Here is a 19,767-nt window from a genome sequence, read left to right as displayed (position 1 = left end):
ACAGTTCCAAGACACTTTTGCAACATTCTGGGATGGGTCACATGAGTGTTTTTTATGTAATCTCCTTTGTAGACTTATTGCTTTCCCCTAGTATTCTACCAATGAACTGCATTCTCCCACCTGCTTTACATATGACTGAGGTTATATGATTGATTGATTTCATATATCTACAAATTGGTACACCCAGGTATTTGTATGAGTTTACCAATTCCAGTTGTGGCTCACTGATATTATAGTCATAGGATACTAAATGTTTTTCACTTTTTGAAGTGCACAATTTTATATTTCTAAACCTTTAAAATAAGTTGCCAATATTTTCACCACTGCGAAATCTTATCGAGCTCTGACTGGGTATTTGTGTTGTTCATTCAGACGGCACTTAATTATAGACAACTGCATCATCTGCCAAAAGTTTGAGGGCGCTATTAACATTGTCTGCAAGGTTATTAATATACAAAATTGAACAGCAAGGTTCCCAGCACACCTCCGTGAAGCACACCCAAACTTACTTCTACTTGTGTCAAGGACTCTCGATGTGACATAACTTACAGCATCCTCCCTACTAAAAATCTTCAGTCCGGTCACAAATTTCACTTGATACCCCAACAATGAACATCTCATAATAAGTGTGAATGTGCTATTGAATCAGATCCCTTTTGGAAATCCAGAAATACAGAATTTAACCAATTGCCTTGATCAATGTCATGTGAGGAAATTGCAAGTTGGGTTTCACATGATATGTAGCAGTACTTCGACTCACTCTATATTCTTGAAGATTCTCATGATGAGGAGAATATTTGTAATGTGGTGCCTCTAATGCAATACTTTTGGAGTTTTTCCAACAGGATTCTGTGGTCCAAGATGTCAAAAGCTTTGCTGAGATCTAATAAAACACCAGCAGCATTTTGTTTCTTATCCAGCGTTTCTAGAGCATTTTGTAAGAAATTATATGTGGCACTAGTCATAGATTTATTTTTCCGAAAACCATGCCGGGCATTCGTGAGAATTTTTTTCTTATCCTGAAATTCTATTGATCTGTTACACATGATTTTTTCAGTGATTTTGGCAAAAACTGATTATAATGAGATTGGTATATAGTTTTCTAAATTTGTTTTGTCACATTTTTATGAATAGGGATCACTTTGACAATTTTAAGACTGTCAAGAAGGATGAGTTGATTATCTCTGCAAGGGGTGTTGCGATGTTTTTAATACATTCCTTTATGACAAAGTCTGGAATACATCTATTCCTGAGGACTCTTTTTTTAAGGTTTTTGTTACCTGAATGATTTCCTTCAGTGTTGTGTCATAGAGATATATTGAGTGGAGGCAAGAACTTACTTTGTTCTGTTGGACTGTCTCTCTTATTATTAATTGTTAGATTTTTTTGTACTGTCTTCGTAGTGCTGCCTGAAGAGATTTGCAGTCTACAGGGGTCAGTAATGATCTTGTTATCTAAGTTCAGGGCGATGTTTTCATTTTTACTATTTCCTGCCTGCTTTATTACTTCTCAGTTTGCTTTTGTTTTCTGACTCTGATACAAACTTATCATTGGCTATTATTTTTGCCTGGCATATGACTTTTCTATACACCTGAATAAACATTGTAATATAACTAGGAGCAGGAATATGTTGTGGTTCTTTTGGTAAGTGAACAATTTTCTTGTTGTGTTGCTCAAGACTTTTATGCCTCTAGTTACCTATGACTTTGCTTTCAGATTTGTGTTCTTTACCACCCATGTTTTGACAGGGAATGCTGTTTCAAAATAATAACTGAAAATGTCAGAGAACTGTTCAAACTCTTTGTTGGTGTCATGCGGTTCAACCTTTTTGTTGGTGTCATGCAATTGAGAAGCTTCTTCCCACCTTTCTCTTGATAATAAGTGACTGGATGTTTTTATGCTCTGTGTGTTGAACTTTCTTGCAGTCACAGTTCTTTTCATTCAAAATCCAAATGATCAGTTTGTATCTTGTCCTTACTTTTTCTTTGTATGTTTCACTTTTCAACTATCCCCCACAGGCAAAAATATAAAGTGGTTAGGTCAGGGGACCTTGGAGGTCAAAAAATGTGATCTTTTTTGCTGATCCATCTGCTGGAGAATGAAAGGTTGAGATGATGTGTCAGCTGATTACTAGAATGTGCCGGGGGTCCCATCATGTTAGAGGAATATATCCACCATTGTAACCAAAGAAATCTCTTCCAGTAATGCTGAAAACTTGTTTCATAGGAAATGTAGATAATGGGACCCTGTACAACGATGTGGTAACACAACAGGCCCAATCAGTTGATTGTCTGTCATATCACATCACACAGTTACAAAGAAATCTTTGTGAAAATGTCTCCACAAAGGCACCTAGGTTTTTGTTGGATTGCCAGTGCAAATTGAAAGTGTTTTTGGTTATTGTATTGAGTGAAAGTGGCTTCATAAATAAACAGTATTAATCCATATAGCAATTAACCAACAACAAACTTCCAACTGTGTACCTTCATCTCCTTCTTGAAGGGTGCTGAATCTGCTGCAAATGATAAGGATGGAGGATGTGCATATGTAATATTCTTGTACATGGATCACAGACCTGTTCAGGAATTTTGCATGAGCTTGTTGAAAGCCTACATTCTAATGATTGAATAATGTCTTCTACTTCATCCAAACTCTGTTAATTTGCATCTTCAGATTATAATGAATGCTAGGCAGTGTATCAGTCTCACACAGTTTAGTGAAAGTATGAGGCAGCACTTCATAATCTGGTACTCTGCGGTTAGGCAATCATCAAAGTTTAATATGTAGTAAGATAATGTATCAGAGTTTTTGGTTGCATTTGATTGTATTGATGCTGATTTTACTGTCTCGTTTTAAGAGAACTGATTTTTTTAAAAGCTTCATTTCAATATGAAAGGTGTAAATGGAGTTTACTAAACTTGTTGTCAAAATCTGTTTCTTTAGAAACTGTAGTTTGCTCACTAAACCTAAATAATCTCGCACTGACAGAAGAGTAAAATAGTTGGCATCTTGGTTTTTAAATGCAATCGACTCCTGTATTTACAGTTAAAGCAATGTCCTCAGTTTCCTGATGTGATATGTCAGTGTCATTTTTATTACATCTCAGAACAGCCTGTAACTATGTTTCAGAATATGTTGTATTTTTATCTACTCATGATGTGTTTCCTGTATGTTTACCATACACAATTGTTAAATTCTTCAGTTGGTTATTCCTTTGTAGTTTCCCACTTTTCTGTCACAAAGTCACTGGTACAAAAGAGAATCCATTTCAATGGCTGTAAGATCTATAATGCCTTCACTTCATAAATTAAGTGTCTGATGGATGATGAACTCTTGTTTAAAAGCAACTTAAGGCAGCTCCTATTGCAAAGGTCGTTCTACACTTTACAAGAGTTCCTGAACCATAATGCACTGTGTCAATGTACCTGTAACATTCAGACACATTCCCAGATGCTTATTTGTGTATGTTTGTTTATTATTGTAAGCATATTTAAATAATTTATATTTTTGTAACAGAACCTAAGCTGACCAAGCGAGGTAGCACAATGCTTAGCTCATTGACATCCAGCCATCCAGATTTAGGTTTTTCTGATTTCCTTAAGATGCTCAAGGCTGATGGTGAGATTGTCCCTTTGCAAGAGCATGGCTGATTTTCTTCACCATACTTGAAACAACGCAAGCTTGTTCTCTGTCTCTAATGACCTTGATGTTGATGGAACATTAAACCCTATTTGTCCTTTTTTCCAAACCTGAATTGTAGATACCTTAATATGAAATTGTTCAGTACTGTTTACATGATATCATGATACATTCACAACGTGGATCACAGGAACATGAATAAATGAACAAAAAATAAAGTATGTACTTGTTGCTAATCATCAGATTGTTGAGTGTAATAAACCAGTGACAATGATGCTGATGATGATCAACATCAAGTTCAATTCATGCAAAGTTGTCATGAGCAAGAAAAAAATACCAGATAGCTTGCAAACCAGTCACAACAGCATTATGTAAAACTAAAGTTGGCATAAACCACCCACTAACAGTCTGATTGTGATCAACAAAATGTCAGCAAACACTGTATGGTTCTAATCATAGAATGTGGGGTGGTTCTTTGCTGTTGGCATCACGGTACAAAATGATTACAGCCTGGCAGAGCGGGCAACCTTAAAGCATTGATTGTGCCATGGCTATACTCAATGTATCCACTTATGGTGACACCTGCCAGCACTCTTGTGTATTGCTGTGTAGCTGACCTACATCTATGCTCAGCATCTTAATGTTACTGTTCTGTGACAGTTTAACTAAACCCATCATGATATCACTGTTTGGCACAGTTTTTGAAACTTTGTTCTCTTTCTTATGTTAGCCATAGTGATATTCAGTAGCTGAGTATCATGATATGAATGAGTGTGAACATTGGATATATACTGAGATTTTGCATTGTGAATTGGTCTGTAAAAATTTCACTATTAGCTGTGCTGCTTGTTCCCATTACATTGGCTGAAATAGTATGAGGGAGCTACATCACAAAAAATGAGGAGGGGCTGGAATACTTACATTAATGAAAAATTTCATATAAATCTCCTTTTTAATGTATTTCATTCAGTTTAGAAGTCAGAAGTTACTAAACCACCAAATTAATTGGATAGTAAAAAAATCTATTCACCAAACAGCGGCAGAACACGTGCGCAAAAGAAAGGTATATTTAGGCAAGCTTTTGGAGCCAGTAGCTCCTTCTTCAGGCAGAAGGGTTGAAGGGGAAGGAAGAGGGGTGAAGGAAAAGTACTGAGAAGGTCTAGGAAAAGGGTTAGATTTCGGGAAAGTCACCCAGAACCACCGGTCAGAGGACAGTTATAGGACGGGATGAGAAGGAAAGACTGACTGTTATCGTAAGAGATTTGAAAATCTGAGAGCTAAGGTGCAAGACAGGGTTATATGCAAGACAGAGATTACTGCTTAAACATTATGCATGAGTTAATAAGAGTGAAAAGCTTAGTGCATTGTACATAACAGAAGTGGGAAGGGGGTGGTGAAAAATAGACAATGAAAGATGTATAAAACTTTCATTTCAGGAGTCAGCGTCCGGGGTACCCATCATGCACAGATTTTCCGATACCCAAGCAAAGCAATAATGTGACCCACACATTCTTGTCAAATGCCGATTGTGCTTTCAATTTCCCTCTAAGTGATACGACAATCGTCCTAAATCCAGGCCAGATGGGTGGCAAGAACCAAGGACATATTGTAGTGCAAGTTCCCACCTTCATAACTCTTCAATAGTTGGCAGCATTGGTATGTGACAGGTACTGGCTTCTTCCATAACCTCTTATATACAGCTCCAGTTGGCAGGAAGTCTTAGCATTAAACGGTTGTGTTGTTAAGTGTGAAGTATGGAATCCTGCACAGACAGTCAGTCAGTGCGATTTGAGCAACATGCAGTCATTGAATTCTTGACAGCAGAAGGTGTCACTGCAAAGGAGATTCATCAGAGAATGAAAGCAGTTTATGGTGATTGTGTTGATGTGAGTACTGTGCGTCATTGGGCATGTAAGTTTAAAGATATTGAGGCGGGAACATCTGACCTGCGTGGCAAAAAAAGAGTTGGACATCCTGTGACAGCAGCCATCAAGTTTCACAAGCAAAATGTTGACAGATTGATTTAGGACAATTGTCGTATCACTTAGAGGGAAATTGCAAGCACAATCGGCATTTGACAAGAATGTGTGGGTCACATTATTGCTTTGCTTGGGTATTGGAAAATCTGTGCAGGATGGGTACCCTGGACGCTGACTCCTGAAATGAAAGTGCACAGACCTGAAATTTGCCAGGAACTCCTCTCGCAGTACGAGAATGAAGGTGACGCCTTTCTCCCTTCAATTGTGACAGGAGACAGAACGTGGGTACACCATTACCACCCAGAGACGAAACATCACTCAATGGAATATTGACACAAAGACTCGCCCAGAAAAAGAAACTCAAACACAGCCCTCAACTGGAAAAATCCTGGCCACAGTGTTGTGGGACGCAGATGGTATTATCCGTGTTGATTTCCTTGATCGTGGAACAACAACAAATTCAGATCACAATGCTGTGAACTCTGAAACAATGGCTAACAAGGGTGCAGAAGGAAAAGGGAAATGTTTTCCTGCAGAATGACAATGCCAGACCACACACTTCACGTGCCACCACAGCAGAACTTCAGAGACTGAATCTCACCACTGTACAGCATCCTCCATACAGTTCAGATTTAGCACCGTCTGACTTCCATCTGTTCACCATAATGAAAGACAATCTGCAGGGACATCATCATGCTTCTGATGAAAATGTTGAGAGAACCGTGAGGCTGTGGTTGTGGAAACAGAGTGTCGTCTTGTTCCGTGATGGCTTCAGAAAACTTGTTCATCATTGGCAGAAATGTATCCAGTTGGCTGGTGATTATGTGGAAAAGTGAATATTGGTACATAAAGATCACATTCTAAGGATTATTTCTGCATTTGATTTATTAAAGTATTCTCATTGACACCCAATTAATGAAGGTGGAGGCATTACTTTTCATTCAATCCTCATACATACATACGTTGCAGGTGACCATATGATGTGTGGTGAAGGGTAATGTGTACCACTGCTAGTCATTCCATGTCCTGTTGCACTCGCAAATAGAGCATGAGAAAAACGACTGTCTGTATGCCTCTATACAAGCCCCCAATTTCTCTTATCTTCACAATACTTATGCAAAAGCTGGTTATCTAAGCTTTATCAACAGTGTTTTGCAAAAAAGAACATTGTCTTTCCTTCAGAGATTCTCATTTGAGTTCTGTAGTGCTTGGTTGTTGATCGAACTTAATGGTAACAAATTTAGCAACATGCTTCTGAATTGCCTCAGTGTCTTCTGTTAGGATGTCCTGGTGGGGATCCAAACACTCAAGCAGTAATCAAGTATGGGTTGCACAAGTGTTTTTATATGTTGTCTCCGTTATAGATGAGCTACACCTACCTAGAAATCTCCCATTTTATATTGCTTTCTGATATTACAACTAGATATTTAATCAACATGACTGTATCAAGCAGTAAAACACTAATACTATATTCCAAGATTACAGGTATGTTTTTCGTACTCATCTTCATTAACTTATATTTTTCCACATTTAGTGCAAGCTGTCATTAATCACACCAAAAGTAAGTTCTGATCAACTTACCCTGTGTCCTCTGGTCACTTTCCCCTACAAGCCAATGCCGTTAGGAAATAGTTGCATTATGTTGCTCACTATGCCCATCAGATCATGTATGTATGCAGAGAACAAGAGCAGTCCTGTCACACTTCTGTAAGGCACTCCTAATGGTACACTTGTCTTTGATGAACAGGTGAATGTATTCAGTTCTGTTACATAAGAAATCATCAAGCCACTAACATGTACAAGAAACTATTCTGTATGCTCACACCTTTGTTAACAGTCTGAGTTAGGGCACTATGTCAATTGCTTTCCTGAAAACTGGGACAATGGAATCTGCCTTTTGCCCTTCATCTATGGTTTGCAGGATGTTGTGCAAGAGAAGATCAAGCTGAGTGTCGCACGAGTGATGATTTCTAAATCCCTGCTGATCTGTGAACAGATGCTTTCCTCCTCAAGGAAATTTATGATATTCATAATTAAAATATGTTCAAGGATTCTGCAGCTCACCAACATTAATGATACTGGCCTGTAATTTTGTGGGTCCTTTCTTTCACCACTCTTAAATAGAGCAGTGACATGTACTTTTTCCAGTTACTCGGGAATTTGCACGGCACAAGATATTTGTGACAAATGGAAGATAAATAAGGGTCCAATGCCAAAGATCACATACTGTAAAACCAAATCAGGATACCATCCAGACCTGGCAACTTATTTGTTTTCAACTCTGTCAGTTGTTTCTCAATTGCAGGGATGTCTGTTTCTATGTCATCAATATGGGAGTCTGCTTGAGGTCAGATCATGGTATGTCTGTATGATCTTCCTTTGTGAATGATTTTGTAAGTGCAAAATTTAAAACTTCAGCTTTCCTTTTGCCGTCTTCTATTGTCACATCAAACTGGCTGATGAGTGACTGAATAGAAGCCTTAGGCCTGTATAGCAGTTTTATTTAGGACGAAAATTTTCTCATGTTCTCATCAAGATCCTTTGCTAATGTTCAACGTTGGAAGTTGCATTGATTTTTTTTATATAAACATTAATTTCTACTAACTTCTGTCTGTCGAGATTTCTGCATTCTTTTTTAAACCGAGAGCATTGTAACAGTCTCTGTCTCCTCAGAATTTTCCGAATTTTGTTAGTAAACCACGTCTTTTTCATCTTAATCCAATTACTTGGCACATACTTTTCAAGTGCGTGATTTGTAATCAGCTTAAACTTTGCCCACAATTCCTGTACATTCACCTTATTGAAATAAAATATATCCATTCATTGTCTGTGTAGCATGCTAATAGCTGCCTATGTGCTCCCTCCACCATAATAACTCTTCTAGCCTTCTTGATGGATTTATTAACTTTAGTAACCATTGCCACTATGATGACATCATGATCACTAATCCTCATCTTAATACTGACACTGTCAATAAGGTCATACTTCAAGATGTTCTAAGAACAAAACTGGTTGTAGGACAATAAATGTACAATAATACAAATGAGATGGTTTTCATTAATCATTAATATCAGTGTCATCTGTGATGCTTGACATGGTTACAGCTTTTCAGTTCTCAAAACGTACAGCTTGGTCAAGATCCTTGAAAGCAGCCATTTGGCAAAACCTAGCACATATAATGGTGATCTTCAGTACAGTGCCACTACCTGAATCCAAATTTTTCATTTTTTTGGTAAAGAGAAGCACATGAAACAGTCTTTGAATTGGCTGCTCACAATAAATTTACAAATTATTTTAAAATTGTAAATTCCTTATTGAAGTATCTCAAATTATGAATTTTGTGTGCTCAATGTCTGTATTGGAGTATATATGTTTTGAAACTCTCCAGCCATCTTTGACTGTTTCTTTTGTTTAATTAAACAAATTTTGTAATGTAGCCCTGCAGGTTAAGATTTTTATACAAGGTATAATTATTTTTTGAAAACATTGTGTGTTGCAGATAAGGTACAATTTAAACTTGGCTACCATTGCAAATTGCATAATTCAGTTTCATTTTTACTCGTCTCAAAAATATTATTTTCTACTGTGTGTATTTTATGGTAGTGCCACAAGTGTTAAATTGGCTAGCCAATAACTTGTATTGGTTTCTGATGTGTGGGACTGGAAAATAATTCTTAAAATTTCAGGTACTGTTTCTCGCAGGATGAGCAGTTCACCAAGTGTGGAGGAACCACAGAAGCGTACTGTAAGTAAACAGCAGCAGCAAGCTCATCGGCCTGGTGGTATGACACGAAGTACTGTGTCAGCTGGGAAGCTTGCTCCCACAGATGCAAAGCGGCGAACATCTTCAGAATCTCCGTCATCATCATCAGTTGATCGAAGAAGTGCTCAGAAATCGGTTCCATTGGATGAAGACAGTGACACTCCGCGTTTTCTGCTGCTGATAAAGGTGAAATTGAGATTTCAGTTCTAATCAAAACCTGTGATTTAAAATGGGGAAACAATGTTTGACAATTGCTAGTTATGGTGCTGTAGGTTAATAATCTGTATATACAGAAAACATTTTTCTTATATAATACATATATCCAACATAATGTACAGCCATAAATGGTAAACCATGTATTTCTTGGGTGATTTAATGTTTTTGTTTTTGTTTTGCACTCAAAATTTTGATTCACTAATGGATCACACCATACTTATACTATTTATAGTGCTGTTTTAATTGACCTTCCATCTTCCAACAATGCAGTTTTAGACATTCTTGGCAGTTAAAATACAATGCTGATTGATGTTATTTTGTGTGTGCCCTTGTCTTAACTTTTACTACTGCTTGATTACTAGTAAAATGACATTCTAAAGCTTTCCTATGCTAATCAGAACGGGGTATTAGCTATAAATTTTCCATCCTTCATGAAACAAAGTGAACATCTGTACTGACATGTTCCACATCCACGAGGATCTCCTCAGCATGGATCTATGGAACGAAAAACTAATCTAATATAATCTAATCTAATCATTACCTTTATTATAATGTCTTGACGGTACCTCATTGAAGACCTTGCAATGTTTCACCATATTCAGGATTTGAATGAAGTATGCATTATTGCTTATATGATTTAAATGCTGTTGGCTAGTTGCTTAGCTGATTAGCTTATTCACCCACAGATCATTAACACAATAACATTTGACATGTCATCTTAGTTGAAAGAGAGAAACAGTTAAAATATTAATTCATTACAATGACATTGTTACTAATTGGTTTAGCTGGCAGAGGATTTACATGTTGATGTTAAAACCTCTTGGATATTGGTAATGCCTCATTCTTGATGAATCTTCTGTTCCCATGTCTCAGCTCAGGTGGTTTTCCAGAAACAGTCTGCACACAGTTGTTCACTGTCAAACTTGTGCTTATTTAACGGCAGTAATTCTGTCATTTATCAACACCGATGTTGATGATTGGCAATAGTATGACATTATAGGAGTGGTGGAATCTACAAGTGCCCGGAGGCACCTTGTTCCTGTTTATACACACATCAAAAAAGTTTTGCATCACCCTGGTTCCCAGAACTCCTGAAGATAGATGTTGACCGTGGATATTGTATCACAGACACAGTCCCTTTGACTGTTCAGAGAAGTCACTAAACCTGCCGAAATATGTAAACAACCGTGCATGATCAACGCCTATTACATGGAGGGGATCCGACAGCCGATCAGTTCCAGTTATTCTGCTAGGAAAGAGGTACATGGCTTGTGTTGTCTGTAGTTCAACCATGCCTAGACAGTCAATACTGTGGTTTGATCGTGTCCACATTGTTACTTCGTGCCAGAAAGGGCTCTCAACAAGAGAAGTGTCCAGACATCTTGGAGTGAACCAAAGCAATGTTGTTCAGACATGGAGGAAATACAGAGAGACAGGAACTCTTGATGACATGCCTCACACAGGCCGCCCAAGGGCTACAAGTGCAATGGATGACTGCTACCTACGGACTGTGACTCGGAGGAACCCTGACATCAACGCCACCATGTTGAATAATGCATTTCATGCAGCCACAGGACGTTGTGTTACGAGTCAAACTGTGTGCAATAGGCTGCATGATGCACAACTTCACTCCCAACATCCATGGCGAGGTCCACCTTTGCAACCACGACACCATGCAGTGCAGTAGAGATGGGCCCAACAACATGCTGAATGGACCACTCAGGTTTGGCATCACGTTCTCTTCCCTGATGAGTGTCGCATATGCCTTCAACCAGACAATCGTTGGAGACGTGTTTGGAGGCAACTCGGGTCAGGCTGAACACCTTAGACACACCATACAGCGAGTGCAGCAAGGTGGAGGTTCCATGCTGTTTTGGAGTGGCATTATGTGGGGCTGACGTATGCCACTGGTGGTCATGGAAGACACCGTAATGGCTGTACGATACGTGAATGCCATCATCTGACTGATCGTGCAAACTTATCGAGATCGTATTGGCCAGGCATTCGTATTCATGGACAGCAATTCGTGCCCCCATTGTGCACATCTTGTGAATAACTTCGCTCGATTAGAGGGTCCAGCATGTTCTCCAGACATGAACCCTATCGGACATACCTGGGGTAGATTGAAAAGGGCTTGTTTTTGGATGATGTGACCCACCAACTTCTCTGAGGGATCTACACTGAATCGCCATTGAGGAGTGGGACAGTCTGGACCTACAGTGCCTTGATGAACTTGTGGATAGTATGCCATAACAAATACAGGCATGCATCAATGCAAGAGGACGTGCTACTGGGTATTAAGAGATACCGGTGTGTACAGCAATCTGGACCACCGCCTCTGAAGGTCTCGCTGTGTGGTGGTACAACATGCAATGTGTGGTTTTCAAGAGCAATAAAAAGGGTGGAAATGATGTTAATGTTGATCTCTATTCCAATTTTCTGTACAGGTTTCAGAACTCTTGGACCTGAGGTGATGCAAATTTTTTTTTTGATGTGTGTATTTGCTTCCAGTGAGAGCATCTTCATAGCACTGAGTGTGGATACTCATGCTGTCAGTAGTTGAAAGATAATCTCTTGATTGAATATGAATGGGTATTCAGTTATTTTGAATGCCTCCGTGACTTTTCATTTGCGTTGGTGCGCAGTGCATTTGCTAAAACTCTAACATTAGCAGTTGGTACACTGACCGCATTTCTCACTATTTTCCACTACAGCTGACTTGCTGGGTTATTTGGTATGCACATGTCATTCATGGTGTTTAAAAGTTCCTTTAACTGCATGATCTCTCTTCCCTTGTGCACTTCGTTACAATTCATACTGTTTCACTGGTCATTGCTTACATCGCACGTGCACGTGCACACACACACACACACACACACACACACACACACACACACACACACACACAGCTTCTGATTCTGCAGCATGACTGAGTGATGGCCAGTAATGTGGGAATGGTGAGGATGAGAGGGTTGGAAAAGAGGGGTGTATAAGCAAAAACTTGGCAGAAAAGCAAGGTGGTGAAAGAAAGGAGTAAGGAGGGAACAGTGGAAAAGGAAGAGGTGAAACTTCCTGACAGATTAAAATTGTGTGCCTGACCAGCTATTGAATGTGGAACCCCTGCCTTTTGCGAGCAAATATTCAAACAACTGAGATTTCAATGCACAGCTCATCCAGGAAGTAAGCAGGAGAGCTTCTGTAACATTTTTCAAGGTAAGAGAGAAGTACTGGCAGAAGTAAAGCTGGGAGGGCACTTTGTGAGTTGTGCCTGGATATTTCAGTTGGTAGAGCTAATGCCCACAAATGGCCAGTGTTCAAGTCCTAGTTGAGTGCACAACTTTAATCTGCATGGCAGTTTAAAATCAGTACAAACACCACTGTAGAGTGAAGATTCATAATGGAAAGGAAGAGATGGCTTAAAGAACTGTTACTAAATAAGGAAAGATAGCCAAGGAAGAGGTAAAGTGGACAATATACAGTGTAAATAAAAATGACAAAGAGGAAAAAATTAAATGGGTACTATAAAATCAAAGGAAAGGAAGAGGAGAGAGATGATAGAAGGAAATATGAAGAGAAGAACTAATAGAAGCTGGCAGCAAAGTGGAAAATGAACAATAGAGACAAATGGGATTTCAGGTAAGTGATTTGCGAGATTGTAAATGTGTTACAGTAGATCTCAGATTTTCAGTGCTGAGATGCTGATTTTGGGGACAACTGTTTAGATTGCACTGACCCTGTGTCAATTGTGTAGTCATCCATGTTGTGTGGAATAGCATGGTTTACTGTTGTGTGGTTCATTATGTGGCCGTTATTGTAGTATAGTGCTGGTCAACTGTGTGAATAGAAAGCATAGCTGTGCATGTAATATAACCACTGAATCTTTCTATGTACAAGATGTGTGTGGAAAATCTGCTGAATGGTCTCAGAAAATAAAGGAAACAAGAGCTGCAAACAAAAGAGCTTTTCTGGCCTCCAAAGTTGTTATATCCTGCCTATTCATCAAATATGGGGTGCCTAGGGAACCTGCTTCTAGACAGCAATTCAAGCAAATCATATTAAAGAGTTTTTATTGCAGAAAATAAATGACAGTACTTAACTTTGAGAAATACATATGTGTCGCAAGCAAAGGCCAGTGCAGTATAATCAATATCTTTCAGTATGATGATTCTAATACAAGTGAAGGAATATAGTGGATGCTTCTATCCAGGTCACTGGTCTTGACGCTTTCTTACGTCCTCTTCGTGTAGAGGGTGTTGCTGTGCTGGCACTTGATTTTACACCGGAACAAAGGTAGTCTTCATTAGCTGCTACACACTTCCTGAAATTAGTTATGAAACTGTTGGGAATGGTCAGCAAATGCTTTTTGTGGAATCACTTGAAGTACACTGGTCATGTACTGTTGGTTAATTGCACCATTAAAGGAGATGAGACCTGGTGCTACCGATATGATTCAGACCATCAGTAGCAGGGTGTTCATCATCTTACCTGCTTCCCAAGAAAAGTTGACTGACAAAATCCAAGATTCAAACAATGTTGATCACCTTTCTTGACAGGAAGTGCTTGATCTGTCAGGAATTTCTGCCCATGGAAGGTGGGGAAGATGAACACCTAGCTATTGACTGTTGTTTTGTCTGCAGATCATATTGATAGCATTGATCTCCTGTAGTGATGCAGACATCCAACAACATGTGACCATGGTGCTTTGAGCAATTCCACAAGAAGCATTTGCGAACAATTCCCAACAACCTTACAACTTAGTCAGAAATGTGTTTTAGGTAATGGTGATTACTTCGAATACCAGTAAAGGTATTTTGTTTGCAACTCTTGTTCTTTTATTTTCTGAAACCATTCACCAAGCTTTTCAGATGCATTTTGGGTTTATCTTTCCTGTCTGCATCCGGTGGTACACGTGCTTGCTATGTCCTGACGCACTCCTAGAAGTAGTTCCTTCATTCCTGTTTTATTCTCCTGGTTACTTCCTATCGTCCACACAAACTTTCCCATGCCTCACTCAATGTACATTTCTATGCCAGTCAAGCTAGAACACTATTCATATGTGGTTTTCTGCAGCCTCGGAAGTGGATATGTAGCCTGTTTGGAAATGGTCTCTTTGCTTTGAGAAAGAATGGAGCTCAGCAAGCAGACACTAAATACTTTGTATGCCAATCTGTCACTCAACATTTCTTCTTGACCGTGACTGGTAGTCCATCGTTGAATTATCATCAGAATGAATATTTAGAATGGTAATTCTGTCATTGTTGGAACTGACAGTAATGTGTGCAATATTCATGCGAGATTAACACAGCATTACGCCTGATGACCAAACAGCAATTTGAAGCATTTTATTGATATGAGAGATATGTGGTTAGCTAACTATATGCTCCATAGGTTGTACTCACAATAAAGATTATGATATAGAAACAGTTTACACATTTTGTTGAGTCAATAAATAAAAGTGATAGATGGCACATACATACTTAAAAGTTCACACATTTGTCTGCAGTTAAGCAATTGCCTCTCACATTTTGTTTCTTGTTTTCACTTTGGAATTTCCCTTATCATAATACTTACTGAAACAATATATTGCTACATACTGGCCTTTTATATTTTTAAGTATAAGGTTACTAAGTAGGTAGGTTCCACATCACTTACTTTTGCTACTGTGGGTGTGTATACACATGTTGCTACGCCATTGCACAGATGCTGTGGATGTGTATACGTGTGCTGCTTGGGTTTTCCTACAGTGCTACAGATGTCGATCTGCTTCCTGAGCCACCAACCTCTCACTGCTGCAGATGAGTTACTTGCAAATCTTGGCGAGTAGAAGGTTTTGAGTGTTTATTATACAACACATGTGCCTCACTGTGTGCTACAATTTGCAACAAACTGAATTTTGTTTCTTGAATTGTTCATGAGATATGACTGTTGTTATGACCATATGATTTGTGATGCACGAGGACATGAATGGGAACCTTGCACTTGACTGTCCCTCAAATATAAAACAAATCTTCTCACTAAGCAGTAGCAGAACACACACATAAAAGAAGTTTATAATTAGGCAAGCTTTAGGAACCATTGGCTCTTTCTTCAAGCAGAAGGGCTGAAGGGGAAGGAAGAGGGATGAAGGAAAAGGACTGGTGAGGTCTTGGAAAGTGGTTATATTTTGGGAAAGCCACTCAAAACCACAGGAGGTTTATTGCATGGGATGAGAAGGAAAGACTGATTTTTGGGGATTGCATCAGATGAGACTTGAAAAAAATATATATATAATTATAATAAAATATAAAATAAATATAATTCAAAATATAAATATAATATAAATGTAATATATAAATAATAAAATATAAATATAATATATAATAATAAAATATAAATATAATATAAAATAAATATAATTCAAAATAACTTGAGAACAAAATGAGATATCATTTTGCTCTCAATTTTAAATGAAATTTTGATACCCAATCTACATTTCATTCCCTGCGATGTAGGTGCTGAAATCAACCCTACGCAAAGTTCAAGTAATGAGTTTTTACCTCTGCAAACTCTTTAAATTTTGTGCAATGTTTAACATCATTTGATGTAGCGCAGCAAGCATGACAGAAAATGAAAAGAAAAGAAATTCAGTTCTTTTTTGAGTGAAGATATCAGATTGTAAGATGTGTAAAAATCAAATTTTTTCACCTAATAGTTTTGAAAACCTTAGACAATAGGTATTTCATATTGACTGGAATGCCATCTCAACACAGACTTTTGATGGGTAGTACAGCCATAACAAAAACCACTTGAGTATTGAATGCAGAGAGCATGTCCATTGCATCAAAAGCGTTAAATCATGGTTCTGTGAGAGGAACTGATATATGTCAGATATAAGTGCTGTGTCTTGTTTCCCAAATTAGACAGATGACTTATCTGGCAGCATCACTGTGATTGAGACATGCTCTGATCTGTTTCCAAGATTTAATAGTTATGTTTTTGATAGCTTCCTAGTATCAAAATTGTGTCTGATGATGAAACTGGCTATTTGTGATTTACCGATAAATTTCAGTTCTTGAGAAAAGTCTGTAGTCCAAGTGGACACTTGGTTTTAACATTTAACTTCATATTTTTTGAAACAAAGGCCTGTATGTGATTTCATGCTGGCCTCGTGTTTGTAATTGACTACTTATTACTATTTATTAATTTTTCTATGATAAAGATTTGTCATGGGCAAACAAGTTTAATTTATAATGAAAATAATTTGCGTTACCTGTGAAGAAATTATACTTGCACATAAATTGCCCCAAATAATTGTTGCCATGTGTACTTCACTATTTTCTGAGCCATAATTACATTCATCCTGCCAGACTGTAGTCTGTGTGTCATTATGTTGCATTCACAAGTATCACAATTCTTATCGAACTAAAATGGGCCATTGCCAGGAGAAGAAATATACATTGTTGCTGTTATAGCAGTTTCCAATTTTTCAAACTCAAATAAGATTTTCTTGTATAAACCCCACTCACAATTCACAAATGTTTTGCCTTACTAAGGAGGTAGGCTGAAATATTATGCTGTAAGAAGTAACAAAGTACAGGAACTTACTGATTTCAAAGTACCCAAAATTACTAGTTATTTTTCTGACAGAGATTGCCAAAACTGAGTGCTTTAAGCAGCTTCTCAATATTATTATTTTTTTTTAATTTAAAATCTTGACCATGTGTACACCAAACTTTTTAAAATGTTGCTGCTGTTTACTGTTTCATGTTCATACACTACAATCATTAATGTGGATGTACTGTCTATACAACAAACAACATCATTTTGAAGGATAGAAAAATCCCTTTGTGATCCCTTTATTGAAAACCAAGTATTTGTCATGTTTTTCCCTTAAAAGTATCTATTATTATGCTAACCTAAATACAAGGATATTAGCTCATGTAGAATTTTGTGACTCCCTGTTGTCATATGAAATTATCTCTAAGGAATGCATCTATAACAATGGTGTCTAAGAATTTGGATCACATGCTGTTCCCTGGCTTCATGCCATAGTGCTCAGTCAGACTGCACATTTCCCACACTGCTTTGCCACGCTGTCTGACCAGGAAGAGGGAGAAATGGCAAATGCACTGTATTTAAATGGCAGTGCAGTCATACTGCATGGAACTTAGTTTCATATTTCTCAACTACATAGATCACAAATGAAACAAATGTGCAATATTACGTAATTATTTTGGGCATGCTGAAGGCATAATATAATTTTTATCTGGTACAAACTGTCAACATACAGACACAGAGAAAATTTTACAGATTTTTGCATTCATGTTGCCTTGTAATCATCACTTATTTAGTTTCATAATTGGAAAAAAAAGAGAGAGAGAGAAGCACCTCACACCCATATTATAGTCGAAATATTTTACTATGTTTGCGAATTTGGTATGGAGATGTGGAAACTCTCCCTGAGGAAGATAAATAGATGTCCCAGACAGTTTCGATGTAAAAGAATTTGTCTTTAAAAACAGGAATTACATTGCAGATCAATCAGTTACATCTGCACATTCATAGGAATGCTTTCTACTGAAATGCAAACAGTCTTGAAAACAGGTGTGAGATTGGTAGTGTCTTCAACAACATTTAGGAAACCATCCTTGTAATTCTTTCAAGGTCACAATTATTTCGTCAAACCTCGTCTTTTATTTAATGTATGTGAGCTTCATAAATTCAACAATAGTGGGCTTTAAATCACAAAATTGTTCCAGGCATGCCCCTTCACTTAACCAACTTACTTCATAGTAATATGTGAGGATTGTCCATAAATTAAGGTCTCCAATGCTTTTTCGCATAATAAACATAATTTTATTGCAAAACCAGTAACAGTTTTGGCAAGCTTCGACTTAAGCTATTTTTCAATGTAGTCTCCGTCATGATCAATGCATTTTTGTTTGGACATTCTCCAGGAGCTTTTTCATACCCGCATCATACCACTCTCCCGCCAACTTGTGCAGGAAGGAATGGCAAGCTGCCTTCAGCTCTTCAGCACTTGAGAATTTCACTTTATGGACAACACTCATATAGTCTCCATACCCCTCATCCAGTTCCATCAGAAAATATTGCAACAGACAGTAGAAGGCATGTGACTTAAGAAATTCTGTTCAATTTCTTCATGTGCTCCAAGCCTCCAGATTTAGCACAAAATACCCCTTGATGTACTGAACAATGAATCCCCTCTGTCGATCGTTGTAATTTTTTGCTCTTTCATTGTCAGGTAAGTCTTTTTAATTCTTCCTGCATGGTATTGTAATGTTTCATAGCAAATTTGCAGTACACACCAGTTATGCAACTGCATAATAGATAGTGAAAATTCTCATCCCCCTTTTCTGTCATTCACATTTGTTTTTAACGATAGGTTGCTAGACTGCCTCTTTTCATGCTAGCAGCCATTAGATCTGTGAATATTTGTCATACCATGAATAAATAGTGAAGGGTAAACAGCACTGACAACAAGATTACGCTGAACTGAAGAGACATGTCAGCCAGAAAACCACACTGCAAAATTAAATTAAATATCATGGTGTGCCATGTTCTTCCACGAAGTACTGAGCAAAGCTGAGGTAGGTCGAAACTTGGTCCGTGCCATGCCAGTGTGCTGCTTGTTGTGGGCAGCCCTCCTCTAAAGCAATGAAGTACTGAACTCAGTGGAAGCGAGCAGCTGAATATTTTGTAAAGTTGGTAACTGCACTCTTTGCAGAGGCTACTTGGAATTTTTGCTCTCATTGCACAGTACATTTTTTTCCTTAATAGTCTTTGTTGCTGGTAATAAAAATCGTAATTTAAATAATGAAATACTGCACCAGTTACCAATTTTTTCATGCTTAGCACAACATATTTTGAGAATTTATTCTATTTTCAAGCGCATTTCTTTACATAAATAATTCATAGAGGGTAACATTTTAAAATGAAACAATTCAACATCACTTGACTAATAACTACTTCATTCATTCACTCTACCTTACAGTCTTTAACAAACTTTTACAACGGTACTGTATTGAACTGCCTTTTTTTAGTAACCAACTTCCCTTATGGTCGCAGATACAGTCACTTGTATAAAACCTTGACAATGCAGTCAGTTTTAGGTATGATTACAAACAGTATTTTATGTAATTTACAATGGAGAAAAACATGCACAGAATA

General features: G+C 37.8%; 1 protein-coding gene across 1 annotated transcript in view; it reads left to right on the top strand.

Annotated features, from left to right (window-relative positions):
• LOC126176787 (WD repeat-containing protein 91) overlaps positions 1-19,767 on the top strand; it is a 193,204-nt gene that overhangs the window by 88,026 nt on the left and 85,411 nt on the right. Inside the window, exon 7 of the mRNA XM_049923959.1 lies at positions 9,305-9,567. Coding sequence (XP_049779916.1) covers positions 9,305-9,567 — 263 coding nt within the window. The remainder of the gene's footprint in view (positions 1-9,304; positions 9,568-19,767) is intronic.

This window comes from Schistocerca cancellata, chromosome 3 (genome assembly GCF_023864275.1).
Source record: "Schistocerca cancellata isolate TAMUIC-IGC-003103 chromosome 3, iqSchCanc2.1, whole genome shotgun sequence".
Taxonomy (NCBI): Eukaryota; Metazoa; Arthropoda; class Insecta; order Orthoptera; family Acrididae; genus Schistocerca; species Schistocerca cancellata.
This window is presented reverse-complemented; position numbering and strand designations above follow the sequence as displayed.